Source organism: Hetaerina americana, unplaced genomic scaffold (genome assembly GCF_022747635.1).
Source record: "Hetaerina americana unplaced genomic scaffold, ioHetAmer1.1.p SCAF_14, whole genome shotgun sequence".
In the NCBI taxonomy this organism is placed as follows: Eukaryota; Metazoa; Arthropoda; class Insecta; order Odonata; family Calopterygidae; genus Hetaerina; species Hetaerina americana.
In genome coordinates this window covers 13,481,823-13,506,532 of record NW_027286514.1, presented here as the reverse complement: position 1 = coordinate 13,506,532, position 24,710 = coordinate 13,481,823, and the positions used below count along the sequence as shown (strand labels likewise).

Below are 24,710 nucleotides of genomic sequence, written 5' to 3'. Positions count from 1 at the left end.
AACGGTTAATAAGCTGATAATTCACATTCATTGCCCTCTACCCTTTCTCACTCCACCGCATTCTACTCTGATGGCCCTATCATTAGTGCAGTTCCTTCACCAAGTGGGAGTGATAGCACACACTATTATGGCATGCATTCATTGTCCTCCTGCGTGAAGAATTACATGCCAAGGTAAACTTAGTTTTAAATCTCCTATTTTTATATTTGCTAAAATTAAATTTCTTTTTTCATATAAATTGAGAATTAAATAATCACAAAAAAATAATATTTCCTTTTTTTATTGCATTAAACATGTACCTACTCCATACAAGAAAAAACTAACCTTTATACACGTTCTCTACACAATGGTGATGGCTGTGCAGACTTAGGAACAAACTCGATTATTATCTGTTTAGAAATTGTGAAAATATAAATGAGGCTTGTATAGGAGTCTCCATTTACGAGGAAACGGAGAGTGACTGCAAGCCTGTTGGTAGCAGAAGCTACCGCCCTGAAATTCATCCCCTCTTTCAAAGTGCGTGGTCTGACCATTTCCAGAAGACATTCAAAATCGACTGGACTCATACAAACAAATTTATAAATCCCGTTTCATCCTCCAATCTGAGTGTCAAGAAGATTGTGCCAATGCTTATTCCAATCCTTGAATAAACCATGCATCCATCAATCTGGTGTTTTTGTTAATGCAGTTATTTCCTCATTCTCTAGCTGTTTAGATTTTTAAGTCTGGGTGTAATAAAATTACCTATTCTACATGAGATAATTTTCAACATGATTGTGAGAAACTTGGGAATGTTATTTGAGGAATCAGTTTACATTGGGCAAATTGAAATTATTGTTTTCCTACATTACTTATGCTTAAAATAAGTCACTATACCTATTGGTTGTAATAATTATAAGTTTTAGAATTCTTGGATACCTAGGTAAGTTTTAAGTTTTATTTGGTGTTTATTAGAAGTTAAAGCATTATTTTTCCAAGTAACCCCATTAAAAAAATTAATGAATCAGAACACCTTGAAAATGAAAATATAGCTGTTTAAAAAAGTGTACTGTGTTCTTTACAGTGACACAATTGAATATTTATTAAAGCATCGAGCAGATCCAGTGGCAGCTGATATAAATGGCTTTGCACCCATTCATTATGCTGCTACCAGTAGTAATAATTCTAAGCCATTGGAACTCCTCCTTCAAGCTGTACCCCAGCATTTTCCCCTGGATGGGCCTGATATGCCTCGGACCACTCCTTTGCATCTAGCTGTAAGTTTACAGTGGGGGCCCATTGTAACATTCTCATTAAAGTTAGTAAAAATGTAGCCATTAAGCGGGGCATGGTGTTGAGAATGAAATGAAACTCCGATGTCAATTTCAATGCATTATTTAAACTCTTTGTCTTTTGATTGATGATATTGTGAGAGGAAAATTATCTTCTGTTTTAGCTTTAGAGATAGAGCTTTAAGGGTACATTTATGACTTAGTCAATAGTTATATTACTGATCTTAGCCTAGTGTAATAATTGTAATCACCTATTTATTATGGGTCCATTAAGCTGACTTGATATTTCACCGTACCAAATTTTTCAAACTGGAAATTTGGCATTTAGTGTGCTAAATTTGTTACTGTACATGAACTTATTTGAATTTGGGTAGAGATGTTTTTATGATTTTCCTTAGGCTTACCACAATCATCCTGCAATACTTCAGATGTTGTTTCCGTACTTCAAAAATGTTAATATTCAAGAAGAGAATGGAAGAACACCGTTGGCTTTGGCTGCAGCCCGTGGTAAGTGAAAATTTATAATGAAAATATCACTTAACATAATAATACGAGGGTCATCCGGAAAGTAGTACCCGTTCGTGCCGCATGAAGTGCTGACGACGCGAGTAGCCGCTGGACGAGGTCAGATAGCTTCAGTGGCTTGTCTGCCTTCTCTGAGCCAAGTTGCGTGACGCTAGCATTGCCTGTGTTGTTTCTGTGATTGTTTACAATGTTTAAAAAAATTGAGAACGCCGCCAGTTGTGAAGTGAGGGCAGTGATTAAATTCCTCAATGCAAGAAACGTTCGCCCATGTGATATTCATCGCCAATTAAAGGAGGTGTATGGAGACAATGTAATGGACGAGTCGTCTGTTCGGCGGTGGTGTCGCAACTTCAACATGGGGAGGGGGAACACACACGACGATGAGCGTTCGGAGAGACCGTCTGTCATTACAGACCAACTGGTGAGCTCAGTTGACGAATTCGTGAGGAACGATCGGCGCGTCACAATTGATGACATCTGTGAGCATTTTCCCAATGTTTCTCGAACAATTGTTCATGAAATTGTTAAACACCATCTGCATTATGCAAAAATTTGTGCAAGATGGGTCCCTCGCGTATCTCAATGAGCTGGCGGCGAAGGACTATGCAGCAGGAATACAGAAACTTGTCACACGTTATGACAAATGCCTTAATTTGCTTGGAGATTATGTTGAGAAGTAGTTTAAAGTATCCTCTTTCAAATAAAATTTTTTATGTTTGTTAATATTTACTTTTGTGTCTTTATTTCACGAACGGGTACTACTTTCCGGATGACCCTCGTAGCTGTTATTGTATTATTGGCCAGACCCTTTAACTGAAGTTTTACCATCTTACCTATAAAATTTGAATACTTTGGAATCAAACATTAAGAAGCACTTTTGTAGTAACATTTCCATATTTGTTAACAATTCAAATTAGAAATGGTTACTTGCAAGTTTTTGTGAATAATTGATGGCAAGTGTGGTATAACAAAGTACTCATGCTACTATGCACTTAATACATTATACTTGCGTTATGTATTGCCAGTACTTTGTTGTCCATATGCATTGCAACAAAATCAGGAGTGAATAATGTGAAAATGCATAGCTCTTAATATGGCTCTTCTTCTGCATCAGAAATATGTTTCTTATCAAAATCATTAATTTTTGTTTGAAAAGTGGTAATATTGTGTCATCTACACATGTTGCAACGTTAGAAAGAGGTACACAGACATAAATCTTGAGTAATTTAGTTAGTCTTATTTGATTGATAGTGTAAAATACTAAAATATCATATTTCAGGTAAATGCAGAGTTTTGGTTGCTATAAAATGTTTAGCACATGTTCACAAAATGTCATTCCAAAGAAGCTTGAAAATTGTTTCTGGCAGGACACTAAATGCTTTGAATATATATGCAATGTTACAAATTATAATGATGAGATATGAACCCAGTTATGTAGTTATAATTTCACTGTTATGTGACAGAAACCTTGTTTGGTTTTCATGTCATGTAAACATTTTCTGATGGTATCTAAATTCCTTTTTTTTGTGATAATTGAAAAGTCAAGTAAAATGAAAGACCAGTAGAAAGTGTTCTATGATTAAAAATGTCAGTGAAAATATTTTTAACTGCATACATTCCAGGAACTACGATGAAATGTTACTTTGGACTGTAATATGTGTAGTATAGTGGCACTTGTTTGTTACTCTTGATTACTCAATGACACTCTAGTTAAAATAATAGTTTGCAAAATTAAAGTCCTTTGTTAAATGACCCATCTCTTTGAAGTGAAAGTGTTTTCTCCAAATTTGATTTTTTTTACAATATTTAGTTCTCTTATTAGATGTACCCCCATAGTTCCTGAAAAATATCATTTGGTAAAAATACCAACAGTATTAAATAGGAAACGTTTTGGACAGTGATGTGTAACATTCAAAATTTTAAGTTTGTTTCTGTACCTTTGACCACTTACAAGAGCACTGCAAAATAGACAAGGAGAAGCTGCTGGCTGAGTTTGTTACTCAGGTGAAGTTGAGCATATTTTTAGCTTTCAATGCCGGATTGAAGGTAAAGGTACTAAGGAGGCAGAGACTGCATTTTTGATCATGCATGGCTTTAATATTACCAAATAAATCACAGTAATTTGTTTTATCCCTGAAATATCAAGCATAGGGGCCATCTATAAGGAGTTATTTACTCCCAAAATTAGTTTTTTGACAGGACACGGCAACATCACAGTTACTTTAGCTAAAAAGAATTCTCAGTAAAGGTTTTCTGAGTGATTTAATATTTTAGATTACTCTTGTGTAAGTGTTCTGCTTTAAGTTTTGGGGAGCTTAGAACAGTGTATTGCTTGGGAATTTTTAGAAGGAAGCAAAAGCTTTTTGTTTTTCATAAAATTTCAGTAGAATTAAGCTGGCTGCAATAGTCATTACTGGTGGGGTGGCTGATGTGGAAAAAGAGAACTGATATGAAATGTTAAAAAATAGCATTTTGCTTGCTCAATGCTAATGTGGTAATTGTATTAATAAGTGGTGAAGCTTGACGGAAGAGAAGGGGTTGCTGGGAGAGCAGTATTTACATTTGAAGAAATGGCACATATTAGAAAAAAAATGTCATCAATGATAATATATGGTGAATGAATTTTTGTCACCTTCAGACACCTTGTAATAACAGCTTAAATAGTGATAGCTATATCAAAGGCCAATAACTTCAAGAATTGCTTAAAAGTGGAATTAATATCACATAAGTGTAATTACATCTAGTGAGATTAATATCACGCATTTAATCAGTCATTGGTATTTATGCACAATTAATTGCAAAAGATTACTAATGTACATTTCAATGCAACAATTTCAGAGTGTAAAAATCATTTGCCTTGACTGGGATTCGAACCCAGATCCCAAAATTTCAGAGTTTAAGAGGACGCCTCGGTAACTTAAGTGGCTAAAGCACTCGACCGGATATTGAGGGATCTGGGTTCGAATCCCAGTCAAGGCGAATGATTTTTACACTCTGAAATTGTTGCATTGAAATGCACATTAGCGTATGACTCCGTTAAAAGTTACTGTTGCGGCATCCCCCACAGTTTCTTTGGAATTACTAATGTACTTATTTCGATATACTTTCCTTTGTTTAGGTGTAAGTTTTGGCCAATATGCGAATAATTTCATGGGAACTAGGTCCAGTTGTTATATTGTTACTTTGAAATTTCTGATAAAAAATGATGATGTGTGATTTAAACTTCTTTTCCATCAATAATGTATAAAATAATGCCAATAAATCATACAATACAACATAATGGTCTTGAGTGTACTGTCAAGTGCCAATGTATGATTCAAGACACTTCTTGATAGAACATTCATGACCTTCACGTCATTCCCTTTTGGGTTAGGTAAAGTTAAAAAAGGGTAATTTTTAGTGAATAATTTTCAGGATCCTTTCTCCCTTTTTCTTATTTCTTCCATATTACCCGATACTTGAATACTTCTTTTGCCTTCCTCACATTCATGCATTCTCTTATGCGTAAATCTATTAGGTGTTGATAGGTAAGTGTGCAGGGATGTGATTGGTGGTGTATTTCATCCAGTGCCTAACTAAAAAAGCATTAATGGTGCATATGAATTAAAGAAATTTTTTAAAATTTAATTTAAGGGATTACCTTTTTTGCTGATAAAGTGGTGGTCTTTTCAATTTTCCATGCATGTTAGCTCTTATCTTAATTTAGTATCAATTATATTAAATTATTAATTTTAGTTTATAACAATGCCACTACCTACATTCATTGCATAAAAATATTTCAAATTTTTAATAGAATAATAATATGTACAAACCATAATAATGAAGTGCATCTGATATTGAAATGAAACTTTAACCTGGCACTCATTATGCAACAAAGCAATGCAATAGGTATGGGCTTTAACATATATTTGCCTAATTTTGGGCCTAAATCCTATATGCCTTTAATATATGTATATAGTGCTGTTGTTTGGAGGTGGTAAGATTTCAGTTGATGGAATCAGGATGTAAATATGTACATTTATGACATCTCAGAACTTGCATGCCAATTTTCTTCTAATATCAAATAAATTACGTAATGTTGTCTGAAAATCATGTTTAAAACTTGTGAAAGCTACCCAGTTCATTTGCTAGGATTTCAAATATAATAATCACTGCTAAATTCATATTTTAGGTACTGTTTTTAAAAATAAAATTGAGAAGTTTGCATTTAAATGACAAAATGAGTCAGATTCTCAAAGTGCACTTGGTGAAGTACCTGCTCATGTAATATCTGAATGAAATATTTTCCCAACATGTCTCTTGCTTATTGTGTTCTTAAGGAAGAATCTTGTCTAAATTATTGTGTGATTTATCTGTTTTAACTTTCTCCTAATTTGCTCTTTTTGCCATTCGTCAGGAAACTCTCTTTGTATACAGCATCTTTGTGCACAACATGCTACTGTTTGTGTAAAAGACAATATCAATGGTCATACACCAATCCATAAAGCTGCTTTACATGGACATCATAAAGAACTACAGTTTTTGTTGGAATGCTCTGGCAGTCTTTCAATAGTCAATGCTAAAGATCATCATGGAAGGTACTGCATACTTTTCATCATTCCTAGTTTGTTTTGTTGCCTCCCTATTATAACATGTGTTCAATTCTTTAAAAAATAACATTTTGAAATTTCATATTTAAATGGATTATTTTGCTGTAATTATTATTTTAAGGAAATGAGTCATGGAGGAGTCTTTCCAATTGTCTTCAAATTCAGAAAACATAATATGTTTCTTTCCAATTCACATAGAGTCATTATTTGATATGCTACTAGTCAGTGGACAGGATGTGCAGGGCAGTGGTTCCCTATCTAGACAGCTGTTTATTTTGAACTATGAAGTCTTTGGAACAAGGCTGCTTAATATCTTGTATGATAAATTATGTCTTAATTAGAATAGTATTCTTTTACAAAATGTTCACAGCAGAAGGAATTAATTGAGTCACTGGCCTAGAATCTTAAATTAATGCTTAAATGAGCTAAATAAGCTACTTACAAAAAAAATACTGCTTGGTGCAATCTGCTCGGGTTGTTTGTCTCCACCGCAGTTTGACCACCCTGTAATGCTGTAGTGTACAGGGGCATCCAACTGCTAGGTGCAGAAGTCGGATGCAACTAACTGATATACTAATGAAGGCTTGTGTAGATAGATGAGATGATGAATAAAATTATTGTGTATGTGGGTGGGATGCCACACACACGAGCCTACTCTAGATTCATGTGACGACAAGCTTTTTTTACAATTTTTTTGGCACTGTCATGATCTAATGTGTACATATTTTATTTACAAATTTCAAAATGAATTTGTTTTACCTAGTATACTAACATTATTATTTTAAATTTGAATCACAACAATGAATTCTATATTCACATCCGTTTAATAGTAGATTGGTAACTTTTATGGTTGCCAGAAACATTTCAAGCCCCAAAATTTGTGCTGTTCCCACATATATCTCATCAGCTATAAGAGAGGGGAAAGTTGAAGCTACCGTTACCTTTTGAATATGCCAATTTTACATGTACAATGAAGATATTTCTCCTGTAGTAAATTGAAGTTGGTTAATTATATGCTACTTTATTCCATTTCTGCTCAATCTCACTGCATGACTGTCAGACAATCTTCAAGGGTCATCCTGAGCAAATATTTGATGGTTAGGATGCAAGAAGATTTTGAAATAGATTTAAGGGTGATAAGCTAGGGAAATAGGGTCATGTCCTTAAGGATTTCATATTGTAAGTGTAAATAATTACTACAAAAATGTAACAAATATTCTCTCTTGTATTATTGAGTTTATGATTTTATTAAAATATAAGTAATGTTGTTCAGATCTGTTGCTAAATCAGAATATTACTAAAAATAGAATCATACTCTAAATAGTAACAATGCACTTATGCCACATATTTTATTAATCGTTTGATTTTTATAAAAGCATTCATTTTATGCCAAATCTATGTTCTTTTTAGGGACAGTTTAATTTTTTCTAGCCTATAATGAGTAAACTAGGTCACAGGATATATTTTTCAACTTATGTAGGTCAACCTCTATTTAAAAAAATACCTGCTTGAGGTCCCTATACTATTTCTTAAGTTTTTATTAAATCTGTCTTGGTGGCATCCATATTTGAATAAATAATGGGTACTAAAGATCTATGACTGTAGTGAATGATTTTGACTTTGGTTTAATGGCGAGCACCCTTCATTCTTAGCTAACCTTACTAACACAGTTCCTGAAATTAGTGCCATCCAGGTATCGTATGCCATGTAAATAGCTTTGTACAAAATAAATAGAATGGAAATGGAAGTGAATTAAAAAGTAATTTCATGTGATATATAGTTAGAGGTGATCTCATTAGCCTTCAGAGCATGCATGTCAGGGTTTTGAAGGAATGTAGTTTTTCTATGAGTCCGTAATTGTTGTCATAGAGTTCCAGGTAAAATCATTTAAAAATGTTTTCATTTTCAGATCCATCATTTACGTTGAACTTGTTATTTCCTATATTTTACCTCATCTCTACTTCCTTAATGCCCCTCTCTGACGTACAGACAACCTACCAAACTCAGAAACATTCTGAAATTCTCCAACCCTTTGGCATGCCCCCTTGAAAACATTTCCCCATCTTGCAACCGCCCCTGATGTAAAACATGTCCATTTATTAGATCTGCTCCCCGCAACCTCCCTACCTCGTTTTCACCCTAATTATCTCCCCAAATATGTAATCTGTCTTCTATCATGCAATCAATGCTCATCTTTTTACATAGGTGAATGTATTACCCCCTTGCCTATTTGCATAAACAATCTGTTATTCCTGTAATTCTGCCTCAATCTCTTCTCTTGCTATCCCTTTACACGCTAATTCCCACAACCTTTCATTTGATCAGTATTTCTCCCAAATCGTCCCATAATCCTTCCCTCATTAAGCCACCAGCATAGAGGTAAGAACTTGCAAATAGGCATGTCTATCAGCATTCTGATCGTTTGAATCACCCAGGCTAAACCGTCACCACTAGATCCTAATTGCTTTCCTCGCCCCCTTCTCAGCATCACCTGCCCAGCATTGTGGGTCCTGAGATGCCTCGCATTCCCTCTGCTCAAAGAAACTTATGGTAATGCAGGGGTCAAGAGGGGCAGCATTGAGAAAATTCATGTTGGAAGGATCCTTAGTGTTATGAAAATGAATTGGAAGAAGTATACATCTAAGGGGTTTGAAAAATTGATGGCATATCTTAATTTTACCTTAAATAAGAAAAAAATGCAACACCTATAGTATTATATTTTGTAATGAAAACTGAGCGACAAAAATAAAGTTTTCATTTTATAGTTTTCCCTTCAAGCTCAGAAATACTTGTGGCACTAAAGTCATGAGTGCAATTCTGTATGTGCTCATCGATCCATACTATTCAATTATTTCCTCAGTTCCATGATGATTTTCTATAAACATAAATCTGAATACTGTTTATAACTTAAATTTAATTGAGTGGTTTTGTTAAGGCTACTCAAGTATGTATTATATTTATCAATACTAAGGACAAATTGAATCATGGTAATGTCAACAAGTGGCAATACAAATAAAAATTACTTCTACAAAAATTTTTCTAAGATTTAATTGTGAATGAATTGATTACAGCAATATATGTTTCAATTTAGTGGACAAGATAATTCAGAAAATATCTAACATTTTTGTTGAGCACACACAGGTATGTAATTGCACAAAGAATGTGTATGAAAATAAATGGGAAAAAAGATGTATTTGCATGCATAAAACTCTCTGCAGGGAAACATCTTGGTACTACAATCTTAAACTCTAATACCAGCAGCATTTCATGAATTTATGTACATTTTTCCTTCAAAGTTGGTCTAACGATTTTCTTGTGTGTCATATCTCTTGTTTCTTTGTTGTGAGAAATTTGTTGAGCTAGATCTCATCTTTGAAAAATTTAATGTGTAGGTGAAATCGGTTACTTGAAATAGGATCAAGTAAATGCATGAATTTAAAGTTTTTAACCAGAACACTAAGGATTTTCATAAAACTTTGTATCTTCGCTGGAGAATAAATAAATTGGGTAATGCATTGAGAGAAACCAAATTATGAATTGCATAGTCAGTTTCAATTTTTATATTTATTCACTTAAATAGCAATTATCCCACCCTTCTGTTTCCAAACCATCTGTAGAAGATTCAGACTCCACATATCTTCTGTGAGAAACTTAATTTATGAACAATCTAAAAAATGACTTAACTCCTAAGAATATAATTATATCTCCAACTAATCATTTTCAAATTGTTCATTTTGTGTTAGTTTTATGCACTGAATTATTAAAATGAAGTTAGCATGGAAATACAAGTGCATAAGTGTGTATAATACAAGTAATACTACCTTGAACAAAAAAGTTCCCGGAATAACCACCGTGTGGCGCTCCCCATCGTTCCGATTTGAGTTCTGTTTTTTTTGTTAAATTGGTACATCTGTTGTTGATATTCCCTTTAAATCTTAGTGTCATAACTTGACATTTGCAAAAGTTACGTAGCCAAGAGTACATCTATCTCTGTGTGTGTTGGCGATTTTTTACAATTGCAGAAATGGATTTAAATTTGCAACAACGAACTTGTATTAAATTTTGCGTAAAAAACGGATTTAGTGGCGCACGGACGTTGGAAATGTTGGAAAAGTGTTTCCGCAACGATTCTCTAAAAAAAACGGTCGTTTACCAGTGGCACGAGCGGTTCAGAAGTGGTCGTGAGTCAATCGAAGATGATGAACGCAGTGGCAGACCATCGACATCGAAAGTCGGTGAAAAAATTGATAAAGTAAAAGAAATGTTGGTCAATAACCGCAAATTAACCATCAGAGAAATAGCGGAGGACTTGAACATTGCCTATGGATCCGCCCAAGACATTGTGGTTAATGATTTGGGTTTCCGTCGTGTAGCAGCAAAGTTGGTGCCAAAAGACCTCAATTTCATGCAAAAAAGAGACCGTGTTGACGTCGCAAAAGACATGATTTGCGAGGCGATCCCACATTCATCAAAAGGATCATTACTGGAGACGAGACGTGGGTTTATGAGTACGACACGCAATCCAGACATCAGGCAAGTGAATGGCGTTCACCAAATGAGCCGAGACCAAAAAAACCACGTCGTTTTCAGTCAAAAAAGAAGGCAATGCTGACGGTTTTCATGGATTACAACGGTTGTAGTGCATCATGAATTTTTGCCAGAAGGCCAGACAGTAAACAAAGAGTATTATTTGGGCGTTATGAGACGTTTGCGTGAAGCAATTCGCCGAAAGAGACCAGAAATGTGGGCAGAAAACTCGTGGATTTTGCACCATGATAACGCACCGTCGCAGAGTGATATCATTATTCGTAATTTTTTTGACGAAAAATGCAACAAATACCATCCAACAGCCACCGAATTCACCTGATTTGGCTCCCTGTGACTTCTTTCTGTTCAATCGAGTTAAAAAACCATTACGGGGAACGCGTTTTAGCAGCCGAGAGGAAGTAATGGAAAAATCGCAGGAAGCACTGATGGACATACCGAAAACCGACCGTAACTTTTGCAAATGTCAAGTTATGACACTAAGATTTAAAGGGAATATCAACAACAGATGTACCAATTTAACAAAAAAAACAGAACTCAAATCGGAACGATGGGAGCGCCGCACGGTGGTTATTCCGGGAACTTTTTGATCAAGGTAGTATGTGACTTTTCCAGTGACCTTAGAATTTTTCCAAAACTTGATTAGACAGTAATACACTTCATAATGCATGCCACTTGTATTATCATCTAAAAGTTCATCTTCGGTAGATTTTTTTTATTGAACAGCCGCCAGCCCTGGTGGCAGCGGGGTAAACATCCTTGTCTGCCAACCCAAAGGTCGCGAGTTCGATTCCCGCTGAGGTTGTTCCTCCACCTAAGGCTTGGGTGTATGTAATTGTCAAATTGTCATATCATTGTTCAAAGTCCGATGTAAAGGTCAAATTGCTGTTTTTGGACTAATGCAAAATAAATAAATCAACAGCTGAAGTTCTTTTAAAGTGAGCCACTGAATTAGGTGTTTTATACATGGTACCCAGGAAGGGAAAGGAAACCAATAGATGTGTGGTGTAGGGTGCTTCAACTCCAAGCATGTAACATGAAGCCCATCCATCCATTCATATTTCTTGTGGTACCCCCCCCCCCCCCCGGTGTCCAGTAAATTTTTACCTGATCCAGTTCCTCGTGTAATCCTAAGTAGAAACTATTAATTGAGTCTATGGATACTATAAATTAAGATGCACTTGGGCATAAGTTGTGCACACAGGATAGATTCATATTGTTTGTATGAATTTTTCATTTACTAATAAAGTTCTGGTTTTTCAACTGTTTTGAATGTAAATTCTGTCTTTAAATCTATGTTCAATTAAATTAAATTATTTTTATTTATTTCCAATAGGACTGCTCTCATGTTGGCAGTTGAGAGAGGTCATGAAGATTGTGTGACAGTTCTTATCCAGGCCAAGGCTAATTTAGATGATGTTGATGAAAACTGTTTAAATGCCATGTTCAGAGCAGTAAGTGAAACTTAAATTTTTCAAACCATGTGATTAAATGTTGGTAGTGAAAAATCTTTAGGACTAGATTTGGCATTAATATCAATTTCTTGTTTTATAATAAGTCAAGAGGGGTTTGTGATACTTAATCCCTTGTGTTTTACAAAAGTTAATTTATTTAGAGAATAAATGCATGCATAAAAGTCAAATATTGATCAAACAAAAAATTATGAAAGTAGAGATATCATTGAAAAATCTAATTTTGAAATTGCTTACCCATAGCCTTGTAATGTTGCTTCATTATCTCTCGGGAACTATCTGATATCTACAATTACGTTTTAGTATTAAGTGCACAACAATCAGGTTTAATGTAATTTATGTTGCACTGAATTACATGGATTAATGTTATACCACTGAAGAGACTTCCATAGTCTCTAATCTGCGTTCCACTATGTGCTTTGCTTTTCAGTCTCATTATTGAATTTATTTTTTTAGAAACTGAGCATTAATATGTAAAGTACCCTTTCCATTTTATTTTCTTTCTGTTGGATAAATTACACTGTTAATTATACCATATCTATTATTCTGTAAGGGACAGTCAAAATAAAGAACCTCTCATGTATTTTAGTTTACAGTCATTAAACATTTCTTCAAAAAAATCTTGGGATGATGGCACTATGAAATATGCTCACATTTGTACTATTTCACTGTTAATTATTTGTCGAATTGAGCACAAATGTCTTTTGAGCATCGGTTATTTATTATTTAGCTGTTTTGAGAGATCTGTCATTACAATTTCTTAATTATCTATAAATGCTCTTCTTGCTACTTTATTGAGGTGAGCAACTGCACCCACACACATTTCTGCTGGAAGAATACTTTTGCTGTTTTTTGAAGAATACTTTTCACTGTTTTGTTACTTATAACTCTATTGAATGAAACATATATTCTTTTTATTCATCTTTTATTTCAACAATTATCATTTCTTTTAGCTGGTAAATGCTCCGCATATTTTAAGAAAAATGTATTTTCCACCCATTCATGTTTTCCTAAGTTGTTTTGTGTTCATCTAAGCTGGAGAATCTTCAATTTTTTCTTGAGAAAAAACTAGAAAGTGCATAGTATATGCCTGGACTGCGTTTTGATCACTCCGAATGGGATGACACAATTTTCTCATCTGCTGATTCCCCATATTGTTCCCTCTATGTAGCCCCTGGATGAATGGTACTAATTATGCCATCACTTACTGCAATATAGGAAGCTTTTTTAACCTTAAGTAGATGCCAAGAAATTTTTTCCTAATGGTTTCTTAGGAAATATAGTAATTTTATTTTAGATTGTTCAACATTTTTCAAGCTACCAATACAAATTATCTGACATATCTAAGAAAGCATGTCCAGAATGGACACATAGTTGGGCCTAAACCTGATGGGATGATCCTGTAGGATGTCTCTTGTGTAATTCTCTAGTTTTTTTTGGTTGATAAACTTATGTATAGGCAAGTTGTTCTGAAAAAATTGATCCATGTTCTTTGTCAAGCACAGCTTATCTTGATTTTTAGTATACATCGTCATCACAACATCGAAAAGGAAGTAGTGCAATAAAATAAAAGAAATTTTTTAAGGTTGCATGGCCATAGGTGATGCAGATGTGCTTACTGATAGATTTGCTCGTGAATATCCTGAGATTCACCTTAAGAACCACAGTTGCCCATTACCAGGACATGATGTCTTTTACACCTCCACAAGGATGATGAAGGTAGCCAAGGATCATTCATGGAAGAGCTACTGATTACCATATGAGATCAAAGGAGGACAGTATCCTCTGGAAGACATTTGTGGTCACACAGAATGACAGAGATGGGATATAGCAATATTAGGAGAATAGAAATGATCTTACTGATATCCAGTGAATGTGCATAAGGTGACATAGCAAAGGACAAGAGCAAGAGCTGCTGGGAAAGCTCAGTAATATGCATTGATTGACACTGCTTACCAGTCATTACCTGCATGCATTGAAGGCACTGAACAGGCTGAAATAAGTGCTTGGGGTAATTCATATTCACCCTGGCTCTTTAATGATGAATTTGATGTAATTATCACAAGATAGCAGGAAAATCCTCTACCAACATTTACTAATCATCCAGGCATAGGATTGTTTAGACTTAAACCAGGAGAGGATCTCTTTAGACACCAGAGTGGACTGCCACTGCATACTAGTTGGTGTCAGAAAGTGCATATTTTATAGACAAGGGAACTGGAACATTTTCTGTCAAAGGCAGCTACAATTCTGTACAAGGGATGGTGCTATTTCCTGATCAGAAGCTCAAAGATGACATGCTCCAGATCCAGAACAATGAGTCATGAATGATAATCAAGTCATTGTTTGGATTGGCCTGCTGGGGAAATGCTTCACCAGTAAGTAAAAACTGGGAGTGGATGTAATACCTGGTCCATGGATATATAACCTTGATTCCCCAGAAGGTTTGCAAATCAATCATGTTCTTAGAGTGCACTTAGGGCATGCTGCTGTTAGTTTCTTACTTGGAGTTACTTTCCGACAGCCCCCACTGGATACTCTACCCAAAGATAACTTTCCCAAAGTCAGTTTATGTATAATGGATTGTTGAGGTAGATTTTACTTGTCATTGTTTGAGTGAATTTTCAAATCCAATGCATGTGTTCAGGCCCTGAATGCAAGGGAGAAGGTGTATCTTTCTCATTGACACCACATAAGTGATGCATATACTTCCTTTAAAAGAAAAAAGAAGTTGCTATATAACCTACCAGTCAATTGACCGTTTGTAGTACCTGTAGGAATAAAATCCCAATTGGAGTAACCATAGGTGAAGATTAAAGTACATCTAAATATAAAATATAAAAAGTCAGGAAATGTCAGATCTCAAGGGCCAATAGGACCATAGTCTAATAATTGCAAAAATATTAAAAACTTGAATTGACTGTGCCTGGTATTCCAAGTGTTAAAAAAGGTTTCAGAGTTGTCTTGATACTTTCTAATTTCATATGCATTATCTTTTCGTAGAATTCCATTTTGATATAACCCTATTTCCACTCTTTATATTTTAGGATGATTAGTTTCCTATTTTATTGCAGGTTCCTTGTGAGAGTTTATTAATGCCGATTTATCCCCACAAATACAACAAAACAGTTTCACTTGACATGTTCTGGAATATAAATGTTAGGAAAGTGTCAGTTTATGAAAGTTGGAAGTATAATTTTTGTAGCTCTGTATTCCGTTCCTTATTCATTCAACCTCTTCATTTCTACCCAGTTCTGAAGATTCTAATATTTCATTTTCTGGTTGATGTTTTCCTTTATTAAGTCTATCTTTTCCTGTATCAATTTTTCCCACTGTTGTTTTCATTTTAATTTTGTTTACCATGCTCAATCAAAGTATAGTGTGACTTATCTGTGTATATTTTTGTGCATTCATGAGAGTTTATAATTATAAGGATAAGGTCTTAAATGGCGATGCTTGTCAATTTAAGAATTTACTCAAACTTTGAAGCTGCCTGTAATGATGAGTCTAATGAAAACCTTGATCAATTTCTTACCGTACCATGTAGATGTTGTACAAAAACTATTTAGAATAATTTTTAAAACCATGGCTCTACCTTCCATTTCTTCATGTTAATTTTTGTAGAAAAATCTGATTTTATGTATAGTGTCTTGATGGATTACATATTTGTTTAAATCCTGATATATGCATACCCATATAAATATTTTTGTGCTTTTCTGCATAGTGATTTGATTGTTTAGTGCATTATGTGTCTATGTTTGTTTTTGGGATAATTTCAACTTCCTCAATTTTTTCATCCTCTAAGGTGGTGCTTAAAAGAAGGGAATGTGTGAATCTTCTAGTTCGTGCGTGTGCATCAATAGACCGTCCAAAGAAATTTCAGACTCCAAAGAAACATTCTGCTAAGGAACATAAATCTGAAGTACCAGATCTCTCGGGAGGAAAGACTGCATTGCATCTAGCAGCTGCTTCAGCGGACTATTTATGTCTTCTGGCTGTTCTGAATCACAAAGAAGCCCAAAATATTGTGGACCAACTAGATGATGAAGGATGTACAACATTACATTGGTGTTGCTATAATGGTAATAATCTAGTATTTCCCTTGATGATTTTTTTTGATCAACCTCCCCCTATCTTGCAAATCAGTTGACAAGAATGGAGTCTCCATGACTATATTTTAAAGTACAACATTGAGGTAACTAAATAATGCTGCCATTTAAGACTTATTTATCTTAACCATGTACACTTAACCTATTTTTAAATGATTTCAACCAATACAGTTGACATTAATTAATTATTAAATAATGCCCTCAACAAGTTCTTTCAGGAATGAAAATTATTGTAACTTTGCCCTGATAGGCCAACTTGAAATTTGATAACAATTTGAAATTTGTGGTAGGTATTGCCCCTTTTATCTTTATGACCTTAGTTTGCATTTCTAAATGAACCTGGGCTCAAAGCAAGTCATTCGTATCCCAGGGATTTTGATGCAGTGTAGCAGTGCATTGTTATAAAATGCAATGACAACTTAGTTTTGGGTGACTCTTTTGTTTTTGAACTACAAAATGTGACAGGCAATTGGGATGAAATTCAGAAATAGTAGTTTTGGTTGTAACAGGAACAGCATATTTAATTAAAATATTTTGGTAATAATTACAGTAAAGTGAATAAGTTGGCATTGAGAAATAATATAAAATAAACTAATTATTATCAACAAAGTCCATGTAAGTATGTGAGGCAGCCTTTTAGAAAGTTCCTTGGTCGGGTTCATTGGGATGTGTTATTACCAGGTTTGTATAAAAAGTATCGGTAACAATTGTTTACTAATGTTCACTATGTCACAGCATGCCCCTCTCCCATGTTTCTCTCACATTTCAGGAGTGAAGTAATTTTTGTTGCTGCTTTTGCTGTAAAATGCATCCCTTCTATTCTTTTTTCCTTATGACTATTGCTTTTAATGGTCATTTTTATAGTTTGCATTTTCATCCTAATCATTGTTTACTTTTCCACTATTTTCCTCCTTCCTCAATTTACTTGTGATGAGGAGGCAATCTTGGATGCTCAATGTATTAGAAACCAAGCCACAGTAATAGCTTCATGTGACCTGGTACCACCACGAATTCTATGGTCTCGGGCTCAACTTTGTGGAGGTTCATGTTCGTTTAAATGAATATACTTTGTAACTTCCACACAATTTTTATTCGTACTACCGGTTTCAACGCAACGGTGTCATCATCAGGTACAAAAAAAAGGTACCACCACCCTTGGCAAAACATGCCTTTCATCAAAGCTCAAATATAGGGCCATACCATTCACATAGCTTAGTTTGCACTAATACTGAGTACACTGTTGTTTAGGTCAAAACTTATGTAGTTACCTTGGTCAGTCATGACTGAGGGTGCATGCCACCCTTGAATGATTCTTGAATGTTTGGATATGAGCATAAGAGAGTTACTAGGGTCTATAAAAAGAGATGTATAATACAGTAAACCCTCTCTAAGCCAAACCCACTAATCCAGACTCCTGCTTAATCTGGCCACGTGGGTGGTTTATATAAGGGGTCACCAGAAGCAGCACTGCTGTATTCAGTTTAAGTATAAGTAAAGCATGCAAGATTCTAGGAATATAGTTGAAAATAATATTTCAATCAATACTGTAGCTGTACATTTTAAATGGAGAATAAGCCTATGCTATGTGAAATATAATTCATATGTTCATCTTAATCCCGCATGTTTTGCAGATGCAACCAAGGTATTTGAAATAGATGACTGATTCTCTCTGTGTGATTTTGAGAATCTCCATATTTGAGGGTGGTGTGAAAAGTTTTTGGCCTTGCCCATAGATGGCTTCACTAGGAGTATTATTTTTTTCTCTCATGTTGACATAACTGAAAGTAGACGCTGTGTCAAATTGCAAGCCATTTTATCCAGCAGTTCCCAGTAGGCAGTTATTTGAATCAGTAGCAGATCGTGTGCTGTTAGAAATAGAAAAAATCAAGTATTTATGTAATTGTGTACAGGGACTCTTCTCCTTCGATTTCCACCTTGGAGAAATGGGTAACTAAGTTTAAACTAGGCCGTGAAAGCTATCGTGACGGATAACCAGAAATCGCAACCTCACCAGAAATCATCAAAAAAGTGTGCGTTATGATATTGGAAGACCGGCAAACAAAAGTGCAAGAAATTGCAAATGCAGTAGTAGTTGAATAAAAAGAGCATGTTGGTCAAATTTTGCATGAGGAATCTCACATGAAAAAGCTTTGCACATGATTGGTGAGGTGTGTACTCACTGTAGATCAAAAACTCATTCAGACAACACTTTTCTAACAGTGCTGGGTGCACTTAATGAAATTAGGAGTGATTTCCTTTGTCAATATGTGACAATGAATGAAACATGGATTCGCCATTACTCATCAGAATCAAAACTATTATCCATGCAATGGATATAGACCGTTTCTTCAGCTCCAAAGAAGGCAAAGATGGTGCCTTAACTTAAAAAGGTAATGGTGTTGGTTTTTTGGGATGCAAAAGCAGTTTGGTTGATTGACTATCTTGATAAAAGTTATAACCAAGGAGGACTATTCTAACTTTCTGGTGAAACTAGATGCAAAAATTCATAAAATCAGACCCAGCTTCCTTTGGAAAAATTGAAGGATTTGCACTCTGAAGTCCTGGAACATCCACCCTGTTCCCTGGATTTCTCTCTCTCTCAGACTTCCACCTTTTCCAAAAACTCAAAAGTTTCCTCACTGGCCAACATTTTTTGTCCAATTAAGAAGCGAAAGTGACTGTTAATGATTACTTTGCAGCATTTCCTGACAGACACTTCAGGGACAGGGTACAAGGACTGGAACACCAGTGGATGAAATTCAATAAAATTTAAGGCGATTAGGTTGAAAAATAAAACTTTTTTAAAAGCATAATATGTTATTTTCATCATCAGGCTGAGAACTACTCAGATTACCCATGTAGGGGGATAATAAATTGACTGTTGGATCATATGGCAGAAAAACTGAAGTAACTTTTGAAAATAGCAACAAAGAAGAGTGGCAGTGTGAGAAAACATTAAATTAGATTAAAATTCTTGAGAAACTAGATGTGGCGGTTACATTCTGGAGTTTGGTATTGCTTTGCACATAATGCAATCTGGAAAAGAAGCAGCCTAAGGTGCATTATTTTATGTCAAGTATGAATTAATTCTAATGGCAAAGGTTTTGGGACATAACTTATGTTACTGCATTGAAAGATCCACTGGTTATCTGTACAATAAAGATCACATGCTGTAAAAATACGTGGCCTTGACATGCAAGATACAGCATAAAAAACTTGCCAAATACTTGGGTGTGAAGAACTTCAAATGCAAATAATGGTTGCCTATGGTATGTTAGTGATTACAAGTGCTGATAGTGATGTCCTTGAACCATTTACAGCATATTTGCAAAGACTGATGACTAAATATGATTTAGAGGAATCACAGACCTATAACACAGATTGAATGGCTGAGTACCGAAGAGCTTTGACTGAATGTGCAAGATGTGCAAAGTGAATCCTAGGTTCCAGGACAAAAAATCAGTAAAGAAAGGGTGCCAATACTTTTGTGCTAATGCTAATTGTAGCTACAAGTTGAGTGCTGTTCTCTGTACCTGTAACGACCTGTAATTGACAACCTCAAACACTGGAAAAAGATAATGAATGGCCTCTCTCTACCTAAAGGAATTCAATAAATGCAAAGTTTATCCAGGTTATCACAACAGCCTGGATCCATAATTGTTTTGTACTTTTACCAAATACCTAATTGTTGTTCTGAAAATTTCTAAGAAAGGAATGACAGTGTAATTTTTTTTACCAGAATAAGTAAAAACCCCTAGTCATGCATTTTCATCAAAATGACACAAAGCAAAAATGCAAACAAATGCTCTCATGGCGATATGCATTGTTTGATAGCTGATTAAGTCGGTAAAAAATATTCATCCGAAAAAGCTTCTCTAAAACCTAATGAAATGCAAGTACCATTAACCAAATTGTATTGCAATACCACAAATTTAGTGGATAGATACACTAGTTTTTTACTTCAGTGATAATGGATTCCCATGAAGTTGAGCCTGAAATATCAAATGTGTCATGAGTTTTACTTATTTTTGCTATCAATAATTACTTACTTACATAAATCACTGAACAAAAAGAATGTTCCACTAAGATTTTCCATTTGTTTAAATATTTGTATGTAGAAATTTATTTTTGCATGAATTATCTTGTTACAATAAGCAAATTAGTTAATATGAAATTGTGAAAAATTATTTTATAGGTCGTGATCAGAATTTAAAGGAACTCTTAAAGACATGGAGGTATGGCCTTAATATTGGCAATAGCTTCTCTCCAGTTCATTGTGCTGTGTGAGTATTACATTGAATTTTTTCTATTGTCATTACATTGAATTTTTTCTATTGCCATTACATTGAATTTTTTCTATAGTCATTATTTTTCTATTTTTGTTTAAATACATGTCTTGGGACTAAGCTAGGAAACCCTTAATTCAGTTTTGGTGTTTTGATTTTGCTCTATCGATATTGTGAATCCCTTTCCTCTTTTCCCCATTCCCTTCAATGGGAACCTTCAACATCTCTCTGTATTTACTTTTCTATCCACTTTTTGTAACTTTTTTGGATGTTTTTCACCAGCTTCCTCTTCACCCTTACCCTATTCAACATGCTCATTATTTGCATACCCTCCATTAATCCTATTATTGATATGGTTTTGTTAACTTGGCTATTGCTATTTGTACATTTAAATAAAAAGTCTATGCATTAGATTCCCTCTTTTCTGGTCTTTCTTTGACCAGCAAATATTTTATTTATCCAGCTTCAGTTTCCCCAAGAGATGAATCATAGGAATGATGTATAAGTAACATTCAGAAATTATGGATAAAAATCTGAAGTGATTTATTTTTCAATTAGGAATCAAAAATGAATTTTCCTTTCTACCATAATTATTATTATTATTATTACATAGCCAAGTTTTTATTAAATTTATAGCCCTTGAATGGTTTTTTGAATGTTTTTTTTTGATAAATTTCTACTTTTTTAGCTGATCATGGGTACAGGCCTATTGTGGGTAAATAAAATTTAGATAAATATCCACTACGCTTCATTACTCTAATGTTTTCAGTCAACTTCTAGTATGACTCATTGTGGTTTCAATGCAGCTATCGAGGTGGTGAACGGTGTCTTGCATACCTAGCTGATCATTTCGGCAGTGAAGCTATTCGAAGTCTTCTGGATGCCAAAGGAAGAACTCCTCTACATGTGGCAGCTGTCAGGGGAGACCCTAATTGTGCACTTGCCTTGTTGTCCAGGCATGGTGCTTCGCCTAACCCCAGAGACCACCAGCAGCGAACCCCTTTAATAGCAGCTGCACGTGTTGGAAATGCAGCAACCCTAGGTATTAGCTTTTTTTAGCTTTTCATTTCCCTATGAATGCATTCCCTCTATGATGCTGAATTGAAAGACATAAGGATATTACCCGTAGGGCATGGGTCATTTAACATGTTCTTAGGAAAACGTATAAAAACAAATTATTTTGGGTCAAATCATTTTATTTTTCAACATGATCTCCTTTTGGCTTGATACACTTTTCCCAGAATTTCTCCAACTTTTGAACCATCCACAAAGTAGAATTTTGGAAGGTCCCCAAATATGTAGACATCTGTGTTGGAGGTTGCCTCTTTTGACGTGAATCTTTTTCCGCCAAGCCGTATTTTTCAGCTTAGGTAATAATAAAAGTAATTCGGGGCCAAATGTGCTGAATATGATATACGTTGTAATAGTAATTTGAACTTTTGTTCCATAATTTCAAACTCAAATTTGAACTAATTTTTAGCTGAAATTTGAGTACCATGGCAGTCATTTTCAAAATTGCTTCATTCAGGGAAGATATTTTTTTGCTTTAAACCGGAATGTTTGTGCAATTTGGAAATCAACATGATAATATAGTTAATGTCTCTAGGGTCTTCAGCGAGATTATACCAATGATATTGATTCACAAAAACAAATATCCTTTGTGTACCCTGAAGCTTTAATTCATACTACCTTGAACAAAAAGTTCCCGGAATAACCACCGTGTGGCGCTCCCATCGTTCCGATTTGAGTTCTGTTTTTTTTGTTAAATTGGTACATCTGTTGTTGATATTCCCTTTAAATCTTAGTGTCATAACTTGACATTTGCAAAAGTTACGTAGCCAAGAGTACATCTATCTCTGTGTGTGTTGGCGATTTTTTACAATTTCAGAAATGGATTTAAACTTGCAACAACGAACTTGTATTAAATTTTGCGTAAAAAACGGATTTAATGGCGCACGGACGTTGGAAATGTTGGAAAAGTGTTTCGGCAAAGATTCTCTAAAAAAAACGGTCGTTTACCAGTGGCACGAGCGGTTCAGAAGTGGTCGTGAGTCAATCGAAGATGATGAACGCAGTGGCAGACCATCGACATCGAAAGTCGGTGAAAAAATTGATAAAGTAAAAGAAATGTTGGTCAATAACCGCAAATTAACCATCAGAGAAATAGCGGAGGACTTGAACATTGCCTATGGATCCGCCCAAGACATTGTGGTTAATGATTTGGGTTTCCGTCGTGTAGCAGCAAAGTTGGTGCCGAAAGACCTCAATTTCATGCAAAAAAGAGACCGTGTTGACGTCGCAAAAGACATGATTTGCGAGGCTGAATCCGATCCCACATTCATCAAAAGGATCATTACTGTAGACGAGACGTGGGTTTATGAGTACGACACGCAATCCAGACATCAGGCAAGTGAATGGCGTTCACCAAATGAGCCGAGACCAAAAAAACCACGTCGTTTTCAGTCAAAAGAGAAGGCAATGCTGACGGTTTTCATGGATTACAACGGTGTAGTGCATCATGAATTTTTGCCAGAAGGCCAGACAGTAAGCAAAGAGTATTATTTGGGCGTTATGAGACGTTTGCGTGAAGCAATTCGCCGAAAGAGACCAGAAATGTGGGCAGAAAACTCGTGGATTTTGCACCATGATAACGCACCGTCGCACAGTGCTATCATTATTCGTAATTTTTTGACGAAAAATGCAACAAATACCATCCAACAGCCACCGAATTCACCTGATTTGGCTCCCTGTGACTTCTTTCTGTTCAATCGAGTTAAAAAACCATTACGGGGAACGCGTTTTAGCAGCCGAGAGGAAGTAATGGAAAAATCGCAGGAAGCACTGATGGACATACCGAAAACCGACCGTAACTTTTGCAAATGTCAAGTTATGACACTAAGATTTAAAGGGAATATCAACAACAGATGTACCAATTTAACAAAAAAAAACAGAACTCAAATCGGAACGATGGGAGCGGCACACGGTGGTTATTCCGGGAACTTTTTGATCAAGGTAGTATGTCAAATCAATCCTCGTTAGAATAAATTAAGGTATCTAACCAATGACATATCTAGAAAAGGCTTGAGAATGACAGTTTCATTATTGATCAAATTATTTTCTTTTATTTTTTAAGAATTAATATCACTGCAATTAGGCAATTGTCCTGGTGGCAACAGTCAAGTCTGATCAACGGTCACTCTTACAATGCTCATACATGCATACACAAGAACAGATATGAGACAAAATACTCTTATATACAATGACACTTTAAGATTACCAACTGCACCTTTAACATCACACAAGGGATAGGTACACACCATGCCAACAATGCTCTGTCCATCGCCGCACTCCGTCCATAAACACGCCCTCTGTAATTTCATATACCGTTCAAAATCACGCGCCGTTAACTTATCATTCACTCTGGCAATACAACTTCTGAAGCCGTACAGATCACATACAAACAATATTGTAATAAGTACGATAGTATAAAAATCACTGTTCAATTCTTATATATATATATATAATTCTTATAATAATATTCATGTATGCATCACACTTTGTTTTTTAGGCAAGTTTTTTGGGATCTGTAAGTTTTTAGGGTCAGGGAAGTTTTTAGGGTAAAAGTGGAAAGAATAGTAAATATTAAGAATTGCTGGTTTTATTCCTTGAAGATTTTGCTATCCTCCCGCAGAGAATCATCTTGTCACAATTAAAAACATGTTGCGGCAGGTAACCCTCAGAATCAATGAGCTTTTTGAAGTCACGGATGAAGTTCTCAGCTGCCTTTGACTCGGAACTTGCTGCTTCACCATGCCTAGGATTGTTTCTTTGCTTAAACTTCTTAAACCACTCATAACTTCCCTTACAAACTGCTTTGACTCTTGATGATCCTGGTATCTTCTTAACAAGGTGG

General features: G+C 35.2%; 1 protein-coding gene across 1 annotated transcript in view; it reads left to right on the top strand.

Moving 5' to 3' along the window:
• LOC139686406 (serine/threonine-protein phosphatase 6 regulatory ankyrin repeat subunit B-like) overlaps positions 1 to 24,710 on the top strand; it is a 65,010-nt gene that overhangs the window by 29,299 nt on the left and 11,001 nt on the right. The window contains exons 10-16 of the mRNA XM_071583599.1: positions 1,064 to 1,256; positions 1,670 to 1,778; positions 6,193 to 6,373; positions 12,267 to 12,384; positions 16,208 to 16,484; positions 20,707 to 20,794; positions 21,604 to 21,839. Coding sequence (XP_071439700.1) covers positions 1,064 to 1,256; positions 1,670 to 1,778; positions 6,193 to 6,373; positions 12,267 to 12,384; positions 16,208 to 16,484; positions 20,707 to 20,794; positions 21,604 to 21,839 — 1,202 coding nt within the window. The remainder of the gene's footprint in view (positions 1 to 1,063; positions 1,257 to 1,669; positions 1,779 to 6,192; positions 6,374 to 12,266; positions 12,385 to 16,207; positions 16,485 to 20,706; positions 20,795 to 21,603; positions 21,840 to 24,710) is intronic.